Genomic DNA, 24,367 nt, shown 5'->3' with positions numbered 1-24,367 from the left:
TACGCCGGTGACGGATATACGTATTGCGCGTAATTAGAGCGCGCTCCATCGGTTTTTGCGAGATCGTTGCACCATCGAAAAGATTCTGACGTTGGAGTGCAAGAGGTGGCGAGAATCGATGCTGTATAGTACGACGGCTTGACTATTGGTGTTCATTATCGGTGTTCATTAGTAGTCGTAGAATTTCTAGTTTGGCTTTTGGTTCGTTAGAACGCTGCCAATCGATTTTTGCGAGATCGTTACACCATCGAGAAGATTTTGATGTTGGAGCCTAAGAAGCGAGCTATCGATGCTGTATGGTATGGCTTGACTATCGATGTTTATTATTATCGTTACGTTCATTGGTATTCGTAGAACTTTCAAGTTAATTTTGGTTAATTAGAACACGGTGCATCAGTTTCCGCGAGATCGTTGTACGCAGGCACAAGCTAAATTTCAATGATGCTCTAAAACGTGTCATTGGCCTCCCACGTTGTCAAAACATCGTGTAGATATGTTTCTACTTGGGGGTAAACATACTCGTTAAGAAACTCGAACCAGTAATGAACAATGCGAGTATTCGGAGAATCGTAAAACTATCAAAGTGATAATTGACAAAATAGATAAACAATACAAATTTTACCATCACCTTGAAGAATACCATCTATCGAGAAGTTCGAATAACGAAAAGCAATTGATGGTCGTGAAAACCCAATGGACTATCGATAGTGTAATATACTTATCGGTATGTCAAACAACATTGACACAATTTCTTTTATATCTCCTAACGAAAACAAGCTGATATACAGCGTAGAAAATACTTGCGCTTTTACAACAATAATAATTTACTCGTCTAGCAATGAATTTATTTATTTCCAGTCTTGTAATTTTGTTTACGATAAATGAATAAATATTAAAAATAGAAGGCTGTGATTTGTACCGCGTAGAAGAGGAATTAGCGTGTCTTTGCTGGTAGAATATCACGATAAAATTGCTTTTTAAGGGCTAACACGTGATAAAAAAAAAATTCACATTTGCATTTATTGAACCATGTGGGTCTATTTTTTTTTTGTTTTCTTTTTGTTTGAGAAGTACTTTATCTTCAGGTTGTTTGATTCATAAATTATGAGTCAGACAGGGAAGGTTGTTCTAATCTGACAGAAAAAATATTGGCATATTCAAGCAGTGATATCTAAATCTGGTGAATACATCCACACGTCGTATATTATTCCTAATACTACTAATCGTAACTTGTATATCATTGAAAATATCTTTCTGATCACAGATGATTCTCGTAATATAATGACCAGATGCCGGACACCGTCATAGGAAACAGTTCACCAATTGCTCATCGGCCAGATACTTCTTCCATAAGCAAACAAAAATCGGCTATACTGTATCTCAAAAATCGTCATACGATATCAAAGAACAACTTTATGGAAAGTATTTGATCGTTGTACATCGACTGATTATTAATAGACTGCGGCTCTTTATATAATTGTCTTTTGAAACCCACGTAAAGAAATATTTTCCTATTTTTTATATACAATTTCCCTTCCTATTTTTTATATACAATTGTGCATTCTCTGTATTTTAATATTCACCTGCTATTCATTGCTATCGATTATTAATCATAAGCCTCCTGCGTCGATAAATCAAGAAACAAACATAACATTTTTCAAATTCTTGTTAAAATGTGAATTGCACGTTAATCGAAAGCTTCTTTCATAGTCGAAGTATACTATTCGTAAAAAAAAATCGTCGAATTCTAAATTCTAAACATCGGACCAGCGAAGTACGTTGGTCAGTGGAAGAGTTCGCGAACTATTAATAAAGCCTGGGCCTTTTGTCTTCAAGGTCGCGGATTCGATGATATCGATGTCGCGGGTTTCCTACAAAATAGTGGTATAAATACGCGTCGCGTTAGAAAATAACGGCGCAGTTCATGCTCGATTCTCGCCCACCAGTTCGCGTTTCACGCGGAACTTTCCTGGCATCAACGGAAACCGTTTCTGCCTGCGTGCATCATCGGCCGTTTCCGGGAGAGAGGAAAATAAAAAAAAGCGATGATTTAGAGCCAGCGTGGTGGAATTAGCGCGAAAATATCGCGTAAACGTTGGTTTAACGACAAAGAAGAGCAACGTTTATGACAGCATTCAATACACGAACAATATGTCTCTGTCTCGTTCAGTGACTGTTGTTTGATAAATGTTCAAAACCAGTTTTAAAAACATCTATCCGCCACAGAATCACCGCTAGCAAATATATATTTAGTCAGTGAAATATTTTGAACAAATTCCACATCATAGACACGACTGTGTTACAACGAAGAAAAGGCTTAGAAACGATTCTGTAACGTACATTCTGAGAATGAGAATATTTTTTTGACAAGATTTCTACTCCTCTTTAAGCTTCCATGGCCGAATCTCGAGCTTCGATGTTTATCTGCTTGATAACAGGGTTGATAAGGAACTTGTTTTCCCATTGAGAAATATATTTGATTTCGCGTGATTAAAAATTGATATTGAATAAGTATAGCGTACAGTTATTCGACTGATTTTGCTAAATTTTGTATTACTTGTTCGACACAATCGATTATGCGTCCTTTGTGTCCTATAGAGTTGTATATCGAATCAACGACGTGAAGTTCATGGCTCTATACTACTTGTCTGACAGAGCCACTGACTCACAGCGACCTATACTACTTATTCGATACAAACGATGACGCACTGTATGCGTCCTATGAAACTTAGCGATCACAAGACATAATGTTTATGGCCTAATACTACTTGTCTGATACAGCCATTGACGTACAACGTGCAAGCTATACTATTTGTTCGATACAAACGATGACGCACCCTATGCGTCTTATGAAATTTAGTAATCACGGGACACAATGTTTATGGCCCTGTGTTACTTGTCTGATACAGCCACTGACGCACAGCGTGCGACCTACATACTTGTTCGACACGAACGATGACACATTCTATGCGTTCTATAAAACTTGTATAATCGTAAGACGCATTGTTTACGATTCTATACTATTTGTCCAACACGACTACTGACGCACAGCGTGCGACCTATGCTTCTTAAACGATACAAACAGTGCATAGTTATTAATCGTGCCAATGAGAGAAAATAAATTTGAACAAATGGATACAAGTCAAGAAGTGAACGAATTATTGCGACATACAACCTCACATGTACTCTAGACAGAATTCCAATCTAAAAATTGGTAATTCTGTTTTATATTTTAAATACCATTTAGTAATGTTCGTGATAGGCATACGATGTAAATTACAATTATAAATACCCTGAAATTAACCAAAACTATCATATAACGATCACTTGTGAACGAAAAAGAGTTATCCGATGAATCTGGGATCAAATCCCTAAAGCAACTAGGAAGTGGAAAGAACAAAGGCCGCGAAGAAAGAAGATGAACCGACCATACCACTGCGATCTCCAACTGTATTTCTCCGCTCGACGTTCGCACGCGTGTTTATCGTGGTCGTGCGTACGAGCCTGCCAAATATAACCAAGAAGCGTGAAACGCGTGCGCCACGATCGCATCGTAAGAGCAGAGGCGAGCTAGAAAGCTCGCGGCGGGCTAGTCGTCAGCCGGCTCGTTTAAATGTTAACGCGAGTGGCTGGTTAACTAGCGCTTTACTCGCTTGCTCTTTGGCTGTTTCATTGGCCCGTTCCATGTCACCGTTGCTGCTGTCGCGCTATGGCAGAGGGCCAACCGAAACAAGTACACGCGTAGGCGAATCGCGTGTTAGGCTAAGTTCTGGCTTAGGTAAGTTTTATCCCTGATATTTGTCAACGACGTTCCATCCTTCCCTTTCACAGACGTAAAATACGATCCTATGTCTTTGTGTTGGTGTAACAGTTATGCTGCGCAACTATGGAGAAAGAAAGTGTTTTGTCAACCCTCGTCAAACAGATGTAAGGTCTATTCGGATCCTGCCATTTATTTCAATATTCGATTGAAATCAGAGGAAGATATCTTATTCTAGTTGAAAGATAAAATTCTAATGTGTATTTTTGTTTCCATAAGATTTAAAGAACGAGATTCTACTGAGGGTTCGTTTGCACCTGGCCTTCTAACAGATTAAAGAATCAATCTATGGTAGAAACAACGTATATTAAAAAAGCTCATAGTTTCTTCATAGTTGGGCAGTGTATGTACCTACCGAGATATCCGTTTGAATGATTTTGCTTTACACGTCATTTTACGTAAATGAGAAAACAAATTCACATGAATAGGACCGATAGAAAATATATCCAACAAATATCTCACCATGGACAAAGTGACTCGACTAGCGAAAATCTCAGGAACAACCCTATTAAACATCTTTGCATCATTATCGACCGTCGGTAATTCAAAAATATTCACTAAAATTGAAAATAAAAGCAATGAAGATTCGAAAAATGTCTATTCTTTCGTTGACTACCTCTGAAATCGATGTGTCGTTCGACTCTGGTGTCACGTCGAGCTTGGTGTCCAGTTCCCTGGTGGGTTCCACGTTATTTCCCCGTTGCACCCAAGGCTCCCATCCCTGCCTGGGCCACCACGACACCTGGTTCCCAGGCATCAACAAGTTCACCTCTTGGCTAGCCATCGTCGACGACGACGAGGACGAAGCCGAGGGTGGTCCACCGTCAGCCAAGCCACCGCCGCCGCCACGCACGCACCAGCCTCCAGAATGATCCAGGATGAACAATACTGTCTGTTCCTTTCCTTTCTGTTCCCGTAGCAAATCGTACAATTTTCGTATCGTAGGATTACAAGGCTTTCGTGTCGCTCTCACAGTCGCATCTTGCCAAGAACAACGCGTATTTCTAAATCCAGGTTGTGATCGATTCTGGGTCAGCTCGCTCAGATCTCTCGAGTTACCTTAATCGACGATGTGTAAATATGTACCTCTAGATTCTATCTCTCTGTTTCTTCTAAATTCTAGATCTGTTGGTTTTCTACAGTCTCTGATAATGCACACTTTATGTACCACTTGTATAGACGAAATATTTCTCTTCATTCAGATCTGGATGATCGACGTCCGGATCATTACCGGGGTCTTGGCTTCTTTCCTCTTGTTTGGACGATCGGCTTCGACCGCCACAGAGTGATTCGTGGTGGAATTTTCTCGGAACCGACACGAAGGAGGAGCAAGAATGGTTTTGTCTTACGCGGGTGCCTCAGCTTCCGGCGAACCGGCTTCCCTGCCGGCGCGTTTCCCGACGACGATGCGGAGGACGACGGTGTTGCGCTGGCCATCTGGCGCAAACTCGCACTAAAACCGCGGCGAAACCGCGTGACGAGTCCCCCTCGAAAATAGTCGCCGGTCGAAAATAGCCGACGCTGGCTAAGAAAGAAGAATCATCGGCATTTGCTCCGGGTACACGCGTCGCCGCGCTAGTTGCATCGCGGCCTTCTCCAGAGGCTGATTCCCCATGTGTGCATCGCGTACCGATCTTCCTCTATCTTCTTTTCAGCCTTTTTCTTCTACTAAATCGTTTCCTCCTTTTCCTATTTTCTCTCGGGTTACGTTCGCGCATTGCTTTAACTTTTCTCGCTCAATTTACGCTATCACACTCTGTCTGTAAAAAAGGATTCCAAAGATTCGCTTAACATCTTTTCCGCCGCCATTTCTTCTACTTGGATTTTACAAATTTATGAAATTTCAACAGATTTACGATAAATCATTGCTCGCTCCTTGATGGGATAATCGACGGTCTTCAAATACCGCAAAAATCCATCGCTATGTTCCTTCTACCTCCTAAGATAGATGTAGAATTTAACTTTTTCTTCTCGCTTCATTCCGTTCTTCTTTGCTCTTTGATCGGTCCCTTTCTTTTGCTCATGTCCACGTATTTATATCGTCCAGAGGTCTGTCGAACGAGACGCGCAAGAGACAACACGGATATCCTTGCTTTTCATAGATACCGATAGTGGAGACACGCAGGAGGAGCGAGTTGTATACGCGGGGGATGATTCGCCAGATCTACGTTCGAGCGAATGCAATGTGGAAAATTCGCGAGAAGATAATGGACTAACCGCAAAAATCAAGGCGTGTGTAGGTATACACCATGTGTAGACATCCTATGTTCATATATCTATATTCATTATATCGTGTATTGCATTGTGTGCGCGTATGACCACGTGTAGATTTTTGTTAACTATTCACGAACAGAAACCTTGTATGACGCACATCTGTAAATAAAAGTCTGTATATGCCTCGTAGAATTTTATGAACAGTCTGTAGACATTCAGAAACTTGATGCGATGTACATCTGCGGACAAAAATTTGTATGCGTCTTTGCATAGGATTTTATGAATAGTCTGCAGATATATAGAAATTTATATTCACGTTTTGTAGAATTGGTGTATTTAAATAAAAAGATAAAGATATGTACACAAGTATAACTTTATATAGTTTACACAAAATTCACATATTTGTAAATGTTTGTATTGGCATTGTTTACAGGTATGCGTTCGTGCATAAGGATTCTGATATCTACAGGCAGCCTACATGAATTTCTAAAACATGCACACGCAATATATTATAATATGCAGCACACGATATAATAGTTCACGCGCAATACTATTTGCAAGTCTGTACACATCTTGGTAACTGAACTTCCCATCCCTTGCGTGTACGACATTTACAAAAGAAGAAGAAAAATTAGGACAAATTACTCATACTTTGGAACTTTTTGCTCCCGTTAATTGCAGACTGCAGCGGATGTGATTATTTAAAATCATTATAGTTCTTTTTTTAGTACAACCTTTGTTAAACATACATATATATGTTCTTCATCTTTAAACACCTAGATTCAACGAATATATGAAACAGATATCCTTGAACCACCATGTCTTCAAACCATTAATCTTTGAATAAAAAGAATATTTTACCACCCAAAAAATAAAGGATATTTAAAGTATACTTATGTCGGTATAAACAATCTCTAAAATATAAATACATACCAATAAACATCCTCAAATTACATTATATTAGTTATCTATCTATTATTATATTAGCTATATATTATATTATATTAGCTATCAAGTATCTTTTTAATCGAAAGAGTACCACAGTACCTGCTATTGAGCGTGATACTGTAGGAAATGAGTGTTAGGGTAAATAAGACCGCGGGGAATGGTCGACAATAATCGAGACCGATTTCTCTAAACATCTATCCGAGTTTTGTCCCCGTAATAGTCTACGATATTATCAGACGCGTGGAAATGTGATCTCAAATAGTATATAACAAAATGAAATCTAAAGATACATCGGGCAGAATATAACGACGTCCGCGTCGGTTGTCGGCGCCATTCGACTCACCTGACTTCTAGAAGATGGTGAACGATGCCTGTGTCGATCCTGGCTAGTCGACGACGAGGCATGGTGACGATAGATCCTTGCACGTCGAGATGAAGTGGGATGCGCCAAACGGTCACGATCGCGATCACGATGTCCGCCGTGCTGGCGACCGCTACTCGGTGATCGACGATGACTTCGCTTGTACCGTCTTTCCTGGCTAGTTCCGCGGTCGTGCTGACGAGACCTCAGCACGCGCTCTCCACTGAAATTGCCACTAATTAGTCTTAGGTTTATCACAGCCTCTGAATTAGGCGTTCGTGTGAATCTGTTCACTGCGAGATATTGGTCGTGAATGGAATATCGACAGAATAGAGAAATTAATGGAATGGATGGTGATGCAGGAAAATTGTATGGCAATTGATGATAATGGATGGTTCGGTGATTTTTAATAGAGAAAATTTGTTTTTATACAAAGTTTGAGAAAAAGCGATCTGTAAATTTTGATGACTCAGATACTTGAACTACGTATTCAATTGGTACTAGCTTCTTTTTAAGAGGTTGTTTCATCTGCTAGTGGCCTTTAATGGCAAGCCTTGTGCTTGATGTATATATATATTAGTGGTTATACAGTCTCTTGAAGCACGAGAGAGTAGAATGAAAGAATCTGTTGATGAAACGAAGCGATTCATATGGAGAAAAGAGTAACATTCTGACCTAATGTGGTCTTCTCTTTGCAGATAATTAATAGGTCCATATAAATTTTGAAAAGAAGATTAAAAGTTTATCTGAGTGAGTAAAGTATGAATAAACAATAATAGATAATGATAACAAAAATAAATCATCTTTGGAAATAAAACGTGATACCAGAAGATTATGTCTCTCAGATAATTATGTTCCTCAACTTCCTTATCTTTCTTTGTCACTAATTTAAACCATTAAAATGAAAATAAAAGTGTTTCCAACAATTAGAACATCTAATTAATACTCACACGTAATAACTTTTAAATGAAATTCAGCCTTAAGTAACATTTTATACGGTGTTTTAATAGTGAATTTTGATACATACGCAATCTACAATTAGAAACTCGGGCATAATTGTTGGAAACAATCTCGCTTTCACTCTACTACATCCATAGCTGGCTGATAAAAAAGAGAGAAAGGAGATCTTACGATCTTTCGACGTGCATTTTCCTCCAAATAATAGCGACAGTTTCTAATTACATGCTTAAGAGATCAGGTATATATTTTAAAACGTAGCTAGAATATCAAAGTAACTTGATCTGCATAAGGAAGCTGATAGAACGGCTGGATTATCTACATCTTAATTTACAAATATCCCGATCTGCTTGAATAGAACTTTGTTTGATTTATCGCAACGATCTTGTATTGTATCTCGCACGATGAATTAACGCGAATTAAATAGCTTAATAATTTACGAAATACCGATATTTGCGATAAATATCAATTGTTATTTATACTTCAGAGAGTTGGCGATTAATTAATTTCCAAACCTTTCTATTTGACATTCGAATTGTAAATTACCTGTTTGCTGTAGATTATGTACGTTTTAAACTCCCATTAGTACTCAATTAATTTTAAAAGCATAAACACGAAAAGAGAAGGAACAAAAGCTATCTGGAATAAATTATTATACAAGATAGCAGTTCGCTCGAAGCAAAACGGTAATTGTTATAAACTTTTACAAAGTATTCGTATATATTTCAAAGACAATATATAAAAGTATATATCAAAAAGTATTCGTGTAAACATATATAAGCAATACGTAAAATTATACATTAATAAACAAATAAATAGCTTGAAATCTATCCTTAACAAACATTTACTATTCGATTCTAAGATAATAATCTCAAGCTTCCAAAATAAGATTATACAGTAAGAAGAAAATAGTCAGATGTTGTGGTTGATTGTGTATAAAGAAAAAGATAGGTGATGTTTATGATTAGATATGATTTCCCAAATTGTTTAAATATTGAATATATTTAATTTACAAACGGAGTTGACTGAGAATCAGGCATAGCCTGTCTGCTACACAAAATGTACACGGGAGCATTTCAGCGCAACAGCGAGTTGACCTACTTTGGGTGTGTCTGGCTTCAAATAGACCATTTCACTTAAAAGTATTTCGCTGACGCCTTCTGCAACGTCTTGATCGAGTCCAACGCGGCAGAAATCCTAATTTCAAGGTTAAACATTCGCAGCTGTTACATCTTTCATCGCTACACTGTGTTTCATAGCTGTAAAATCTTCAGGTATCTCTAAAAGGGTAGACATATGCAACGATATCCCGCTAACAAAGAAAACATCGTAATCTTGTTATCTACTAATCTTATTTTTGTTTAAATTCCATCGCAATAAAACGAGGTTTCACAGTCTGATAAGAGTAACAATTCTTTCATACTATCCCTATAACGTTTATGAAATTTAGTGGAAGCAATATATTTTACTTCAAGAGAAGAACACAATTATAGAAATATCTATAGAACAACAACTTCCAATTCTTTTGTGCGCAAATGAAGTGAAAATTTAAGAAATTTCAATACCACTGACAAAAGTATGCTTTGTGTGCAAATAAGAATTTATGATCTAGGATATCGGATAAAGTATACTATATACAAAAGAACCTAAGTGCCACTAACGGTGCACATACCATTGCTTGTAAAACCACTGATCTAAAGAATTTTCTTCTAAATTTCCAAGCCTTTATGAACAGGTTTCTCGTTAAAGTCATTTCTAAAGTTCAAGATATTACACTTTCCCTTAGAACATCTTATTTGATGTTTATAAACTATATATAATGTAAGTATATAAAATACAAATCATTTAAAAAAGGTTCAGCAAATATTTAAGTATCTTAGATGTCTATGTGTGTGAAAGGGAAAAGCAAAGTTGTATAAACACGTACTAGAGTAAAGAAATATTAACTTTTGTATGACGGAAATGAATACAAAGTAGATGTTCAATGTATCCTTCGTATAATTCAAGGCAAGTACGTATAGATGCATCTTGACACAGATTGCCTCCATCCAATCTTTCCTCTTCTTTCGACGTATATGTTAAGTCTCTTGGAAATCAAACTAACTAGTTAACTCAACTTTTGTGAATTTTCTCGCGAAACATGAGAAGTTTATTTGTCGACAGAAGATCGTATAAATAATTGTAAATTTCAATGTGAATTTTATTACTTTTTCTACTCTTTAATTTACCAGCTCGTGTAGCACTTATATTTAAATTTTTATGACCTTCTCGAAACACCTTGTACATATTGCAAACAAAAATACTAAGAACATACAAAACAGAATTTAGAAGCATTGAAATGTTCAGATAGTGACGAAAGGTGTATCACTGTTTGTTACTTCTAACAAGCCATATTAACTGCAAGCGTAATTTCGTTCCCGCACGAATAAATCGTGGGACAGAGAAGAGAAGCACAGTGATACAAAAAAGGCTCGAAAATTCGCGACTAACGATGATTCACGCACAGGAAGTTGCCAAGATTTTTAATCGGCCATCGTCCTAACATCGTGGCCTTCAATACGAAACAATACCTTCTTCCCAAACAGACCGATAGGAATCGAAAACAACGTTATTTGGCTGAATGGAAAGTTTCTGCGTTATTATCATATTAAACCCTCAAACAGTTTCATTGTGAAAATATACTGGAATTATTGGTCGATCAAACAAATTCTTGAAATGTAGAACAAACAGGTAATTAGCTTCTTGTTCTTAGAAAGTGATGAATGTTTCAACATTATTAACATGAAAAATTGTGTTCTTTAATCTTTAATAGTTAAGGATACTCTCTGAAAAATGAAAATCATAATTATTTGGACAGTGTAAGCACTTGTTATACTTTACTACGCTTTCAAAACCAATTAATAAAAGTTAATAAAAGATCATTTGGCTACTGTTCACGCATACGATTTCTCGCTGGAAACAGTTTTCATCGTGTTTATTATTCGTTAGAAATCCGGTGTCTCAAATTACAATTATTCAAGCAATATCCATCAACTTTCGACGTCGTCCGAATAATCGTAACTGCTAATGTACACTTACGATATTTGTACTAGTCATGTAACGATATTCGAATAAAACAGAATCGATAGATAAATATCCAAACAAGTTGCATCGCACAGAAGATCGAGAAACTTTCCATTCGATTTAACACACGATCTAACACACTCTTCGTTCAAACATGACACGCACACGCAACGCATATACCGCTCCAACGATTCCACAAGATACGAGCTCGCTCATCATCCGTTATGTACAAACCACAAACAAATCTTGGTGCGTGTCGAGTGCAACGGTTCAACATTTACGCTCCTCGATCGGCGTGGAATGGCGAAAATTCTCTTCTTCTAACTCTCAGCCTTTCTCGCATCAATCTCCAGACAAGAACATCGGATACAAAACAGAGGAGAGAAAATAAAAGGACGAGACGCAGAAGTGTGTTCCGTCGAGGAAGTTGTTCTCGATGTAAATCACTCTGTGACGAGCGTATGGAAGAGGAAGAATCACGCGGACCGAGACGGCATCGCGACGAAACTATGCTAAGCCAATAAGGATCGGCGAAAAGTCGCGGATGGTCGCCTCTGACTGCGAGTTTTCTGCTGGTTCGTGCGTTGGAACACGGCCAAACAGTCCTTCGAAACGCCGACGGGAGAAGGTGGAATTAATAGCGCATTCCGTGTATCCTTTTCGAAGGATCTTCGCGCTAAAGAGGTCATAGGATTATGCGCAAAAGCCGCCCTCTTACCCGCAACGCTACCTCCCACCCCAAAAACCGTGCCAAACACAGCGGATCGTCGCAGAAAACAAACAACGTTTCTCTCTCTCTCTCTCTTCGATTTCTTCTGGCGACTTTTAATCGCGTGAGGGAGTCTAGTCTACGGTTTATCGCACTACTTTCTTCCTTTTTCTTTCTCTGACGTTACGATCGTCGACTAGAGGGATGCAAGGTTAACGTGTAGGCGGTTTGCGAGGGTGGTTTGGATCGATTTTGCGCGCTGTGGGTTGCAGAACATTTGAGTAGTTGACTAAGGAAGAAAAGTTTCTTGGAGAAGGTAGCTTTTTAGTGTGAGAAAGGTTAGGTGTTTCTGATTTTTTAGTGTTCGTGTTTTTATCAGAAGCAAAGGTATTGTTTTAAATGGAAACAAGTAATCGTTATACTTTTTATATTTTAAATTTACACCTTAGACAACATGATACTCGTGGTTTGGTCCTTCGGGTTTCATAGGTGTTTTTGTTAGTAATGAAAGTAGAAATTATAGAAGCAGGATCGAAGTCACGAAGAACGGAGAATATACCAGTGGCTCGTTGCACGAATATTGCATATGAAATTTGAGTTTTTATATGCAACAAATTTATCGTACTTAACGTACATAGGGATATTTTTTAAGAACAACGATCCATTCGTCACTGTCACGATCCTTTGTCGCTTTATGTTTCTGAAGGTGATCAATGCGCAATTTGCAATCAATTTTCTAATAGCGTTAACAATGATAAACGCAAGAGAAGTATTTATTTCATCGTAAAGTATCGTTTAAAACTGTTTTCCCTCGGAAACGCGAAAAGCGAGCGTGCAATATATAAATTTCAAATTTCAAATGACATTACTTGTTCCAATTTTTAGATTATATTATGTTTTTGAACATAAAACGGAGCGCCGAATAATCATCGAGCGAGACGATTTTAACAATTTCACGCTCCACCAGTTGTTGTAAAATAAACTTAATAAACTTAACAAATTACAACCTATTTAAACGATAAATGTTACGTGTGTCTTTGGTAAGGTTTTACCACATTTTTACCTACGCTGTGTATAAATAAACATATATAAATAAATTGCACGTATGTCCAGATGAAACATTAATGGAACAAAGAAACATTTCTCATTTGCAAGTGTGCGACATAATTTACAACACCTTTTCCACTCTCCGCATCCAAGACACCTATAAAACGACTAACAATGATAAATCGCTTATTAAACAGGTTTCGTTGGTTCTGTTGTAGGGGACATTTCAAATATACCGTACCTTGGTATCCAGGAAGGGCGACGAATGGAGGCGTAGAGGACCGGCATCCTTTAACTTCAGTCCGTCTTGTCACCTGAATTACAATGGAATCATCGCCTTTCGATATGTTAAAGAACAAACGTCGATCGAAACTGATCGAACGAAGAGAAGATTTATCGTTCGTACGAGTCGAAATAAGTAAATTTCTTGATGATCGACGTAACGTAGGATCGAAATAGTTCATGCATGCGAAAAATACCTCGTCGTGCGTTATACACGAGCGTGTTTACCACACGAGAGAACGTTTTCAGTTACGGTTACTATATTTAAGCCCCTGTAGTCCTCGTTTCACTGACACATCATCGAAGAGAACTTAAAATAAAGTCATCTCGAGAGTCTCTTTCTCTTGATTTTTAAAAGGACTGAATTAAAATTATACTTGAGTCTTCTGGATATAAATATATAATGGACTAGCTCTATTTAAAATATGCTTATATTTAATATCTATGGCAAAATTTGGTAATTAATTAAAGTAATTAGAGTAGCTGAGTAGAAGCTTGTTAACACGTTGAATGCCACGCCAGTTTTGGCGCCACAATTATTATGAGATACATATCATGTTGAAATATTACCTACAAGAGATATGTTACGGTGTATAATCAACATTAATGAATTTTTTGCCATTATCAATTATCTCATACTGTTCCTTTGCGTGGCTAAATACGTTACGTTCCAGGACCTACCACGAACCATAATCCATCCCTCGGTCATAATTATTTGGACCCACAATAATCCTAAAAGACCTTCACAAGGTTTAGCATTTTTTACTTTACTGTCAAGGCCCTTAATTGCCATCAAACACCTTTCAGGTAGATACTTTCCTTAGGGTTATTGTTCACTAAGGTTCACTGTCAGGAAGCACACATAGTAGATCTATATTTCATGTATAAATAAAACTATTTTTATAACTTTTATACTGCATTTAATTTCGTCACACCATTGTAGTAACGATGGTAATAATACAAAATTTATAACTATTGATATACTAAACGAGACTGGAGAAGGACTAACAGAACCAAAAACAATAATAGAGAAGAGAAGGGCAATACAAGACGGGGAAGAACGACAATAAGGAAGCAAAAATAGACAGTTTTAGAGACAGAATAATTGAGGGAGTGCAATATAATAGAGTGAATAAGAGGGCAGGTAAATATATAAGAAGCGAAATAGGTAAACGAGATGTAAAACCGAAAGCTCGTCCAACGCCAAAAGGCACGGACTAAGCGATAAAAAAATAAAAAATATAACTATTGATATTTCTTCAAATTATGTATTTCTACTAATCTTGATGCGCCGGTCACCGGTGACCCCCATGGCATTCAACGTGTTACAGAAGACAGTGTTAAATATGATAGCTGTAGATCAAATTCATTCGTAGATTTTCATACTTTCTTTTTCTATTTATTCATTTGATCTGTAACCTTTGGTTTATGAACCGTAGAAAATTGTTAGAATCGTCAAAGTTAGAGTAATTGATTTTATTTACAGTTTCTTTGTACTGTCATTCGCTTCGTGAAGAACACAGTCCGTGAAAAGCAGTCTATCTAAGATATTTACAGATTTATTTATATCTTAAAGACAAACACTGCGAAGTCATTGTTGTGAACGTTGTCAATTACCAAGCGATCTATAGCCGTTCTTAGAAACAGTTTCTTCAAGACATGTGATTTACCGAACGCTGATATTATGTTCCATACCTGTGCGTTATTCAACAACATTTAAGTAATATTTTTGGCGCAAACGAATGGAAAATCTAATTATTCGCAACCTATAAATTTCTACTTCTCTGTGTCCAGGAAGAATACGGCGTGCAGAATTGAAATTAAAGGCAAAATTGTAAAAGTTTTGGCGTCACCAAAATTGTCACTTTTTCCATGAAGTGGGAGACAGCACAAAGAAACTATAAATAAAACGAATTATTCCAACCTCAACAAATCTGGCAATTTCTTTTTCAAAACTCCTCGTTACGCAGCTTATTTAGAATTTAAGGAGATAAAATTATTAAAATGTTGAAACTATTAAATTATTAGATCTTATCTAGTATCCACAGAGATAATCCCGGATAGAGGCTTTGTCACATTGTCGTTGCAGAAAATAATCGCCAAGCCTCAAACCACCATTAATCAAATTCATACTTCGCAAATTCTACAGCTGTACAATTTCAATGAACAACAAGCAAACTTTCAAGTCACCATCGATAAGAACTTCTTGAAAACAAGTCACGTGTCTAACAAATCTGAATTGCAAATGAGATCAGACTCGGTCCAAAGTATAGATAGCGTTTTCTATGGTGAAAATAATATATTACGGAAGACTTTGTGGCTGATCGACGAGCGAAATTTGCGTCGGATCGAAACCAACGACGTCACACACGCGTCACACGTTACACGTGGACAAAGATTCTGTGGAATGGAAGTTCGAAAAGAACGAGTTGTTTCCTTGAAGGAGAAGGAAGTCGAAACGAAGTAGTGCGGAACGAGCAGGAAGAGGAAACGACGAATTTGAAAAGAAGCTCGAAGGTCGAACGCGGCTCGAAGGAGCTTTCCCCGGGTCTTGGTACTGAAACTTTTGTTCTGTGTTAGACGATTTATGCGCAACTTGCCCAAGAAGGAAACCAAGGCCTTGGTCTCGTCGAAAACTTGCCCGCTTATATGACAAACAGCTTGTCATTGTCGCATTTGTAAAAGATAAGTCGAATCGAAGCTGTCACTTTTTTACTTTCGTATTTGGAACACTGACGATCGTTTGCAGATATATACTGACGTATGTGGGTATTTTTGGATTGAAATGTATCGATCGAAACTGCTAAAAGACGCCTCGCGGTTAATTAAGACTTCTTTGAGAAGATTGCGATCGACGATTACCGCGGAAGAAAATTTCCAACGTGAAAAATATTTCCTTTTCGTATTTGCTCGTTCGTTATAGCTTTTACAATTTTATTTTGTATTTTACACTATATTGGAGATTATTTACCGAGGCAATTTGAAGTTAGCCTTTGCTGCTTGAAACGAGAAAATTAAAATGCTTTGTAGAAAGGGGAGCATGACATAGAAAAATACTTTACCCCTTGAAATTAACAAAATTACAATTCTTGTGAGAAATTAAATTATTAGCGGACAGGCTTTTTCTAAAGTATCACATCTAATATATACAACGATTCATATTTAAAAGAGCTATCCTGCTATTGTACGTGTACATAATATCCAGAGAAATTAAAGTTAGAGAGGGAATACTGGTATGGAGAAGCATATTTCCTGAGAATTCAAAGATACAAAAGAATATCGCATATAATAGAAAATAAACATCTATCGTAGACAATACTCAGCTGACATAATATATACTGCAATAACGTGTATGTAACTCTACCATCGCAAACGTAGCATTGAAAGTAATTGAACAGATGAAATGTTGCAGAGATGAGGGAGATGCTGCTACCAGCATAAGCGTAATAATTTTATGTAATATCTTTGCTTATATAAGCGTTTCAATCCTTTTGAAATATCGGATGCCTCGTTGAGTGGCAAAATCAATTGATTAGGTAACTCTTTAATTATATATGTATATAAAGCAATGCGTCCAGTTAGACAAAGTACATAACGTACTACGGTCTATTAATGCAAGCACACCTTGTATAATCTTATAGAAAAGAAGATTATTTCTGGAACTAATAAAACTATGAAAAGACTGACCCATATAGGGAAAAAAAAGCAGGATAATATATTTAGACTTTTTGAAATTTATTACCCAGGCAACAGAAAGGCAGGGTATTTTTAGAACTTTTATTTAAAGTAAAACTATGGGGACGCTTGTTCAAATTTTATTTACCAATCTGGCTAAAGTATACGAGAGACATGAATATAAACGTGAAGGATGTGACGAGCATATGAGAGCACTGTAAACGTTTTCGACTCGGTAGATATCGTGAAATCTGGCACGATCCGTAACAATTGTATGTTCCTTTACGTTCAACTATGACCTTTTATGTTCTCTCGAAATTCCAATAAGACCGACTATAATGAAAATTTATAGCAGCATTAAAAATCAGTGAAAGCTATCGAAATACTTCTATAAGTTTCGCGATCGCGTTTCCTTTTACGAGCTGCATATCGTTTTTCGATACTCGGACGAATAATCATTTATCAGATATTTCGTCGTCGATATTGTTCTACCGACAGTTCTTTAATGGTATTCAACAATCGTCAGAAATTATTTGATACTATTAGCAGCATAAAAATCTTGAAGAATGTCCAAATAAAAATATAAATATGAATATACTAAAAATCTATATTGCACCCATTTCAATCTCATTCTATCACTTCGAACTTCTAAAAATCACTCCAAACATTATCTGATTTAATTAATTATTATTTGAATATATATAAATTATTATTATATTTCTACTTTTAAAATACCACATACAGTTGGCATTCTGACCATACCGAGCAATTTTGTCATACTAAAATTAGCAGAAATGACTTCATACCGAAAATAACATAAAAGCCGGAAAAAATCCTCGAACAAAAGTAAAAAAGACGCCAAACAAATATTCAAAATTCGTATTACATTCGTTTCAATGAAATTCCATCGTTTCGTTTCAGGCTTCATCGACACCTTAGACCTTTAGAAACCATTACTAACAAAAATTAATTTTATGTATCACAATTATCATCAGATTAAACCAGATAAAACGAGACCTTATGAAAAAGCAATTTATGACACGTACCATTTATTCATAAGCCAATGCTCATTTATTAAACGCTGACGTCCACCCTTCGCGAGGAATTCCCCTATTACTGCAAGGCTGATCGAAACTTTTTACGAGCCCTCCAGATGGATGGGCAAATAAAGAGAGCACCAGGAGAAAATAAACAAGGACCTACATACCTAGATTCTAAGCTTGATTGGTTTTCTCTGCGTTAAATTTATTGTTAACAGGCTCTATGCTGCGAGGAAAAATAGATTCTTTTGACAGACCTATCATTTCCAATGACAACAATACGTTACAATCTGTGGTTCAAGAAAAAGTAACGCTTATAAAGTATCATTAAACAATCTGTTCTTTCCTTGGAGTTATTTTATCGATATAATATAGCCAGAAATATCTTTCCTTAATGGGGGGAAGTTTTCTTGAAATTATTCTATATTATAGCTATTTCAAGATTTAATTGTACGTAGCTCACCCTGTATGTTTCTATTATTCTATGAAATCATACATGTTCATGCATCTTTAAATTTTTTACAAAATGCACAAAGAACACTCATAATCTATTTTTAACATTTAAAATCCTTTCTAACTTCAGTCTCCTTTATGCAATAAATGTTTATCTCGTTTATATATTAAACGACAAGGCGCATTTAAAATTTAAAATCCTTTTCATAATTTCCGGTTCAAATATTGATAATCTATCCATAAAATTCCACCTCGAAATCTTTCCTCATTCCATTTACCTCATTTGTATATTTAAGGACAAGATTCATTAAAAATGTTTAATTCTTTTTAGAGTCCAAACGTTCATAATCTATTTATAAAATTTCACCTCGAAATTTCTTCTATTTGCAGTGTATTTTGCGCATGAAACTTTTGTCCCATTTATATATTTAACGACCAGATTCATTTAAAATTGAAAATTCGTTTTTACAATTCCTGACTCAAACGTTCATAGTCTATTTATAAAATTCCATCTTGAAATCTTTTTTAATTTCAGCGCATTTTACGCGACAAATTTTTATCTCATTCGTATATCGAAGAACAAAACGCATTAAAAATTTGGAATTCTTTTTCCAGCTCTCTGCTCGAAGCAAAGCAACGACCAACACGCACAACCGTAAGATCTTAATCGTGCAGAGAGTCGTACGATGTTACGAAAGAAACCAAGAATCGAGAAACGAAGAAGAAAAACGTAATTGGCGTAAGAACGAGCGTTCATTAGAGACGACAGGTTTTCTAGCTACGACAAAATCACAAGAAAAATCGTAACGTAACAATAGCGACGTTAAACGGGGACTGAGAATTTTTATCGTTGCGGCAGCCAATTTGCCAGAGTACAAACGGTTTCATCGGGAGCCTTGTTTATTATCGTTCAATCGCGTAAACGCGTGCAGCTGTGTAATTAATTAGACCGGTAACGAAGGTAATTAACTCGAGAGCACGGTCTCGCGTTATGGTTGAAGATAATTAGGAAGCTTAGATTTTACGCGTACCAATTGCATCTCCAACTGGCTAAGGATTCTTTTGTAGAACGTAATTTGTAGAAACTCTTGATTATTTACTGTGATTACGATTATGTAGTTTATCATCTCAAAATAATTACTCTCGGAATTTCTTTTTTTTTAAGTGGGCCTTGTGGGGCTTTTAACGACTTGCCTTGATGGTTTCTAGTGTGTTACGAATTTTTACTAAAACATAATTCGCAATCCTGTTTTATAGAGGGAATTTTACAATAGGTCAGCCTTGCACGTGATTGTCTCTCGCCTACAGACAATTCATTTGTTAACGAGAACCAGCGATGAAACGAAACGTGCTGATAAATGATTCAACGGAAACAGGCTATAAGATCGCTTACATATACATTAGCAGCAAGCTTTTAGAGAAATATTCTCTGCGGTAGCCGTAAATAGTCAAATTTTCTCGAAGTTTTCTTCGTGTAAAGATCAACCGATATTATTACAAGATTCTACTTATTGAAATTAATGCCAAATTATCGAGCAATAAACTCTTCCTTTCTTAGAACGTAACCGCTTGTACAATGTTTTCCAATCAAACACAAAATCACAAGTGTATCTAATTAAAAAATGGTAGAACTGCTAAAGAAACTTTCGAAAAAGTTTTTCATTTAAAAAGAGAAATACCATCAGCAACCAAAAGGAAAGAAATAAAATTCCAACAATTCTAATAAAATAATTCCAAAATTCCAGTAATATAAATTACTGTATGACGAAATTCTAAATAGAAGCGCAAAAATCCTTTCATTTCAAAAGAACAAAAAATGACTAGCTAAGCTAAAAATGCAAAGAAGCTGTTTCTCCGCTGGTATCTTCTCGACCCTTGGCATTACTAAACGTCTACGAGGCTACGTTTCTCAGTCGTTCCTTCCTTATTCCCGGTCGTTTATCACGATCAACTGCAAACGCGCAAGAAATCGCGGTACACCGTCGGTATATACAAATTGCTATCGGGCGTATAATACATCAAGAAACGCGTTGGAATCTCGAAATTGAATAATTTCGAAGAAACGCAATTGAGATCAGTCATCGACCGGCACGCGATACCAGGAAATAACTGCAACGAGAAATTACTACTATTCGTTAAATGCAACCTTAAAGGCAACGGACGAAGAAGCTTTAAGCGTTTAATTAATCTCTAAACTCTCGTATCGGTCGTTTCGTATCCTCGAAATCTTCCGTGAAATGCACGATCGATCAACCGTGAAAATACCGGGCGTTTTTCAAACGTAAAATCCTGTTTCACCATTGTCTTTTTAATTTGAAACGCGTATTATAAATTATCAATGAAATTTTCCCGAATTCAATGGAAATATAAAATTCTGTTACTTTCTATTGTGTTTTGTTCTCCGAATTTCTTCCTATGTCATTATCACGATTTTCTAAGGCCTGGCTTGGTTTCTTTTTCTCGATTAATCTTCGAGATAGAATCGAAACATTACGTTTATGCCAGAGATTTGATAAACTTAGAATGGAAAATCTTCAGTAAAATTTCCTATGATACTTTATCGAGTCTCAGACTATCTAATCATTCCAAACATAATAGTACAATTCCCAGACCACGTTTCCATAATTTGTTCACTGATAGCCATGAAATCATTAGCAACGCACGATGTGGATACTTAAATAGTCTAACACAGTGAATATTTATTTACGAACGACATCCGGCAATGAAAAATTAGGATTGATTATAAAACGTTCTAGTTCAAAGCGAATCATTGTAAACATATTAAAATTCCAAGAGAATCCATGGTACGGAATTTGTTTATAAATAACGTCGTTACGAAAAGTGGAATTAATTAAAAAAAAAATACCTAACTTTAGAATACAAATCGCTGAAAATCCAATAAAATTCTGAGAGAAACTACCGTGAAAAGTTTATTTCTAAACAACGTACGACTTTCTTTACCGAAAAATAAAGCTCAGAGAGTAATCGTAGTCTACAGTAAATCAATGCAAATTCATTAAGAAGTTCTAAGAAAATCGTCGATATACGATGTTACGTGGTTATCACTGCAATTTCAAAGATTTCCAAAATTAGATGCGATAACGATCTGCTCGTTGATTTGCATCGCGTATATTAATGAAATTCTATACATTCTCCGGCCAGGTTTTGCATTACAGCGTCGTGAAATTCGATTTACAATATCATAAATTGCCGAAAGTCGAGATAACTTCATCACGAAACGCAATTTATAATATATTGATACGAAGAGAAACTGCACGTTTTTCTAGCGATGCAAGTGTACAAACTGGAACGCGCAAACACGTTGTAACTGGCTGCTACTTTCTCAACAACGATTAAAGTCTTTCCATTACAAGATTAATTAGTTCTTTTTTGAAGAACATCGTAAGGAAGAAACATATACACTGTTTACTCGTTCAGGATTTATAGCAGCAATTGGATTTTTAAATCTTTCCATAATTATTCTAGATGTTTGTTTAAGAATATGAAAAGGCTCTTTGCATCATACGTAAAAATATTTGTTCATGTTCTATTCGTTAGTATCTTGCCATCTTAAATAACAGAGAAGTAGCTCTGTTATTTAAATGAACTTTAAGTAAAATGAACTGCGTTAAAATTCAGAAAAAAATAAACAAATAATACATTATTTGATGTAATGAGATTCACAAGAGAGTTTTATTACTTTTCTAAAGAAAAAAAAAAGAAAAAGAAAAACAGAAAAAAGAAAAGATAAGGCAAAATGTGCTATTATACAATGACATCTATTTGTTACATAAGGAATTCTAATAAACTCTAAAGATCATTACAAAATTTTACTACCATAATCATTATTCTTCATAGAATGTTACTTTGTGATACTCTACATAATTAAAGTTATGGATATATCTCATAAATAAGAAACTCAAGAAGATATACTTCCTCATATCAAGTATCAAGACATTTAAATGGATATGAATTTCCTTAAAATGTTTATATTAACGACATACCAGTATTAACTCATCAACTATATCTTTCATTGATTCATATATATGAAAATGAAATAATCTGAAGATGAAGACTTGTTCAAGAAGCAGAATAATTATATAAGCTTTCATAGTAGCGGACATCAATTTTATTCTGATAGCTTAACTTTTAAAAACCATTTTTATCGCGTTATAGTGATACATTATACGTAGTTGCAACGGTCATAAAGAAAATTATCGCAAGTCATTTTATCTACGATTGCATGCCTTATATCCTATCAACTATTCAGATACTTTTAAGCAGCACGTAACGTCGTAGCTCTTTTGCTATGCAAAATGAGATATAATAATTCAAGTAAATGTTACAAAGTTCCATAAGAGTTATCAAAATAAGATAAAAGCTTCTCTGCTCCCCTAACGATAGCTACAAAGTTATTTACAGCAAATAATTAGTTTATCCTGTCGCATTTAATTCAGAGGGAAAAGATTATATTTCAATATTTATTTCATTTCAATCACAATAACCATCTAAGCTATTAATTTTAGAAAACTTAAAACTACAACTTGTAATAATTTATTCAACCTGCTCCATATAAATTTCAAGCTCCAAGTTTACTAAACTTCCTATAATTTTGAATCAAGAACATACAAATAATAAAATTCTTCTGATGAATTTTGTTCTGATCTTCTAACATGTTAATAGCCATTTTCATTCTGGGCTAACTCTCGTCAAATATAATTCCGTTTTATAAGATCATGGCATTTTCTCAAAACTCTTGCCTTTTAAATTTTCTTCTGCCAATTAATATACAATAATTGTCATCTCGATGAACACGACGATGGTTGAATAATTACGAACAAAGTATGCATCAATAAAATCCTCGTACGACAAATTTCCTTTAGCAGTTTCTCAATAATACTTTCCGGCGTTAGAATAGTTCAGAAGAGTAATGGCAATTGCCATCTAAGGGCATTTTAATTAAGCGATCTCAGCGAGCGACGACTTCTACAAAACACCTTCTCATCTACGCGCTGCTGCGACATACCACGTTTGTCCAAGAATCCTTCCGCGTTTCTGGCGAGCCAGTGCAACTAAATCAACTCCAACGGGTTCGATCACGAGTTCTTTTTCTGATCTATTTATTCTTTAAATCACGGTGCTCGAAATACAATCAAACTGAACATCTAATGTCTAAAGGAGAAATATTTAATGCGGGACGATCGATGCATTGAAAATAAAATTTACAGTGGATATCTCATGATATTGATCGTGTTAGAACCTCTACTATATTATTTAAACGATAGGATCGATATCTTGAATGCTACTACCTCTTAGTGTATACAGTGAAGTTTCTGAGATCCGATTGTGTGAATAGTATGGAATTTCTTTCGTGTTAGTTGGTAATTTATTTTGTAAGATATGATATAATGTTTCCAATCAATGAATAATAATTTCAGACCAACCGTGTGAGGGAATTTTGTGAAATTAGATATTTTATATTATATGTTGTCATTTTGAATATAAATCATGATATGAATTAAAATGGATATGTAGATAATCGTCTGTTAAAATTATTCACTTTCTAATACCAAATATGTGCTTTCCAAAATTATTACATAGATTACATAGATTACGTTAATCGTTACCTTAATCGTTACATAGATTAAGCTGAATGTCAAGATACATGCTTTATAAAATTTCATGGTATACTAGTTGTATAATAGTTCATTAATCTTAATATTCACACATATTGAATAATATATGTTTTACATTAGAAATGGTAATGAACTTCTAACAATTCTGAATAATTATAATCA

At 35.8% G+C, this 24,367-nt stretch overlaps 1 protein-coding gene and 1 long non-coding RNA gene across 3 annotated transcripts in view; one reads left to right on the top strand and one right to left on the bottom strand.

The window, feature by feature from the left end:
* LOC100647914 (dual specificity protein kinase CLK2) overlaps positions 1-24,367 on the bottom strand; it is a 42,127-nt gene that overhangs the window by 14,746 nt on the left and 3,014 nt on the right. Inside the window, exon 5 of the mRNA XM_012317268.3 lies at positions 7,326-7,566. Within this exon, the coding sequence (XP_012172658.1) occupies positions 7,326-7,566 (241 nt within the window). The remainder of the gene's footprint in view (positions 1-7,325; positions 7,567-24,367) is intronic.
* Positions 42-7,766, top strand: LOC125386396. 2 transcript variants are annotated; one of them, XR_007226501.1, is made up of 2 exons: positions 42-3,778; positions 5,923-7,766. It is a non-coding gene; the product is annotated as an uncharacterized LOC125386396 (long non-coding RNA). The 2 variants fall into 2 exon arrangements; XR_007226500.1 differs by having other exon boundaries at positions 5,868-7,766.

The sequence above is a fragment of the Bombus terrestris genome, chromosome 15 (genome assembly GCF_910591885.1).
Source record: "Bombus terrestris chromosome 15, iyBomTerr1.2, whole genome shotgun sequence".
In the NCBI taxonomy this organism is placed as follows: domain Eukaryota; kingdom Metazoa; phylum Arthropoda; class Insecta; order Hymenoptera; family Apidae; genus Bombus; species Bombus terrestris.
The sequence above is the reverse complement of the archived record's forward strand: the minus strand, read 5'-3'. Positions and strand labels throughout refer to the sequence as shown.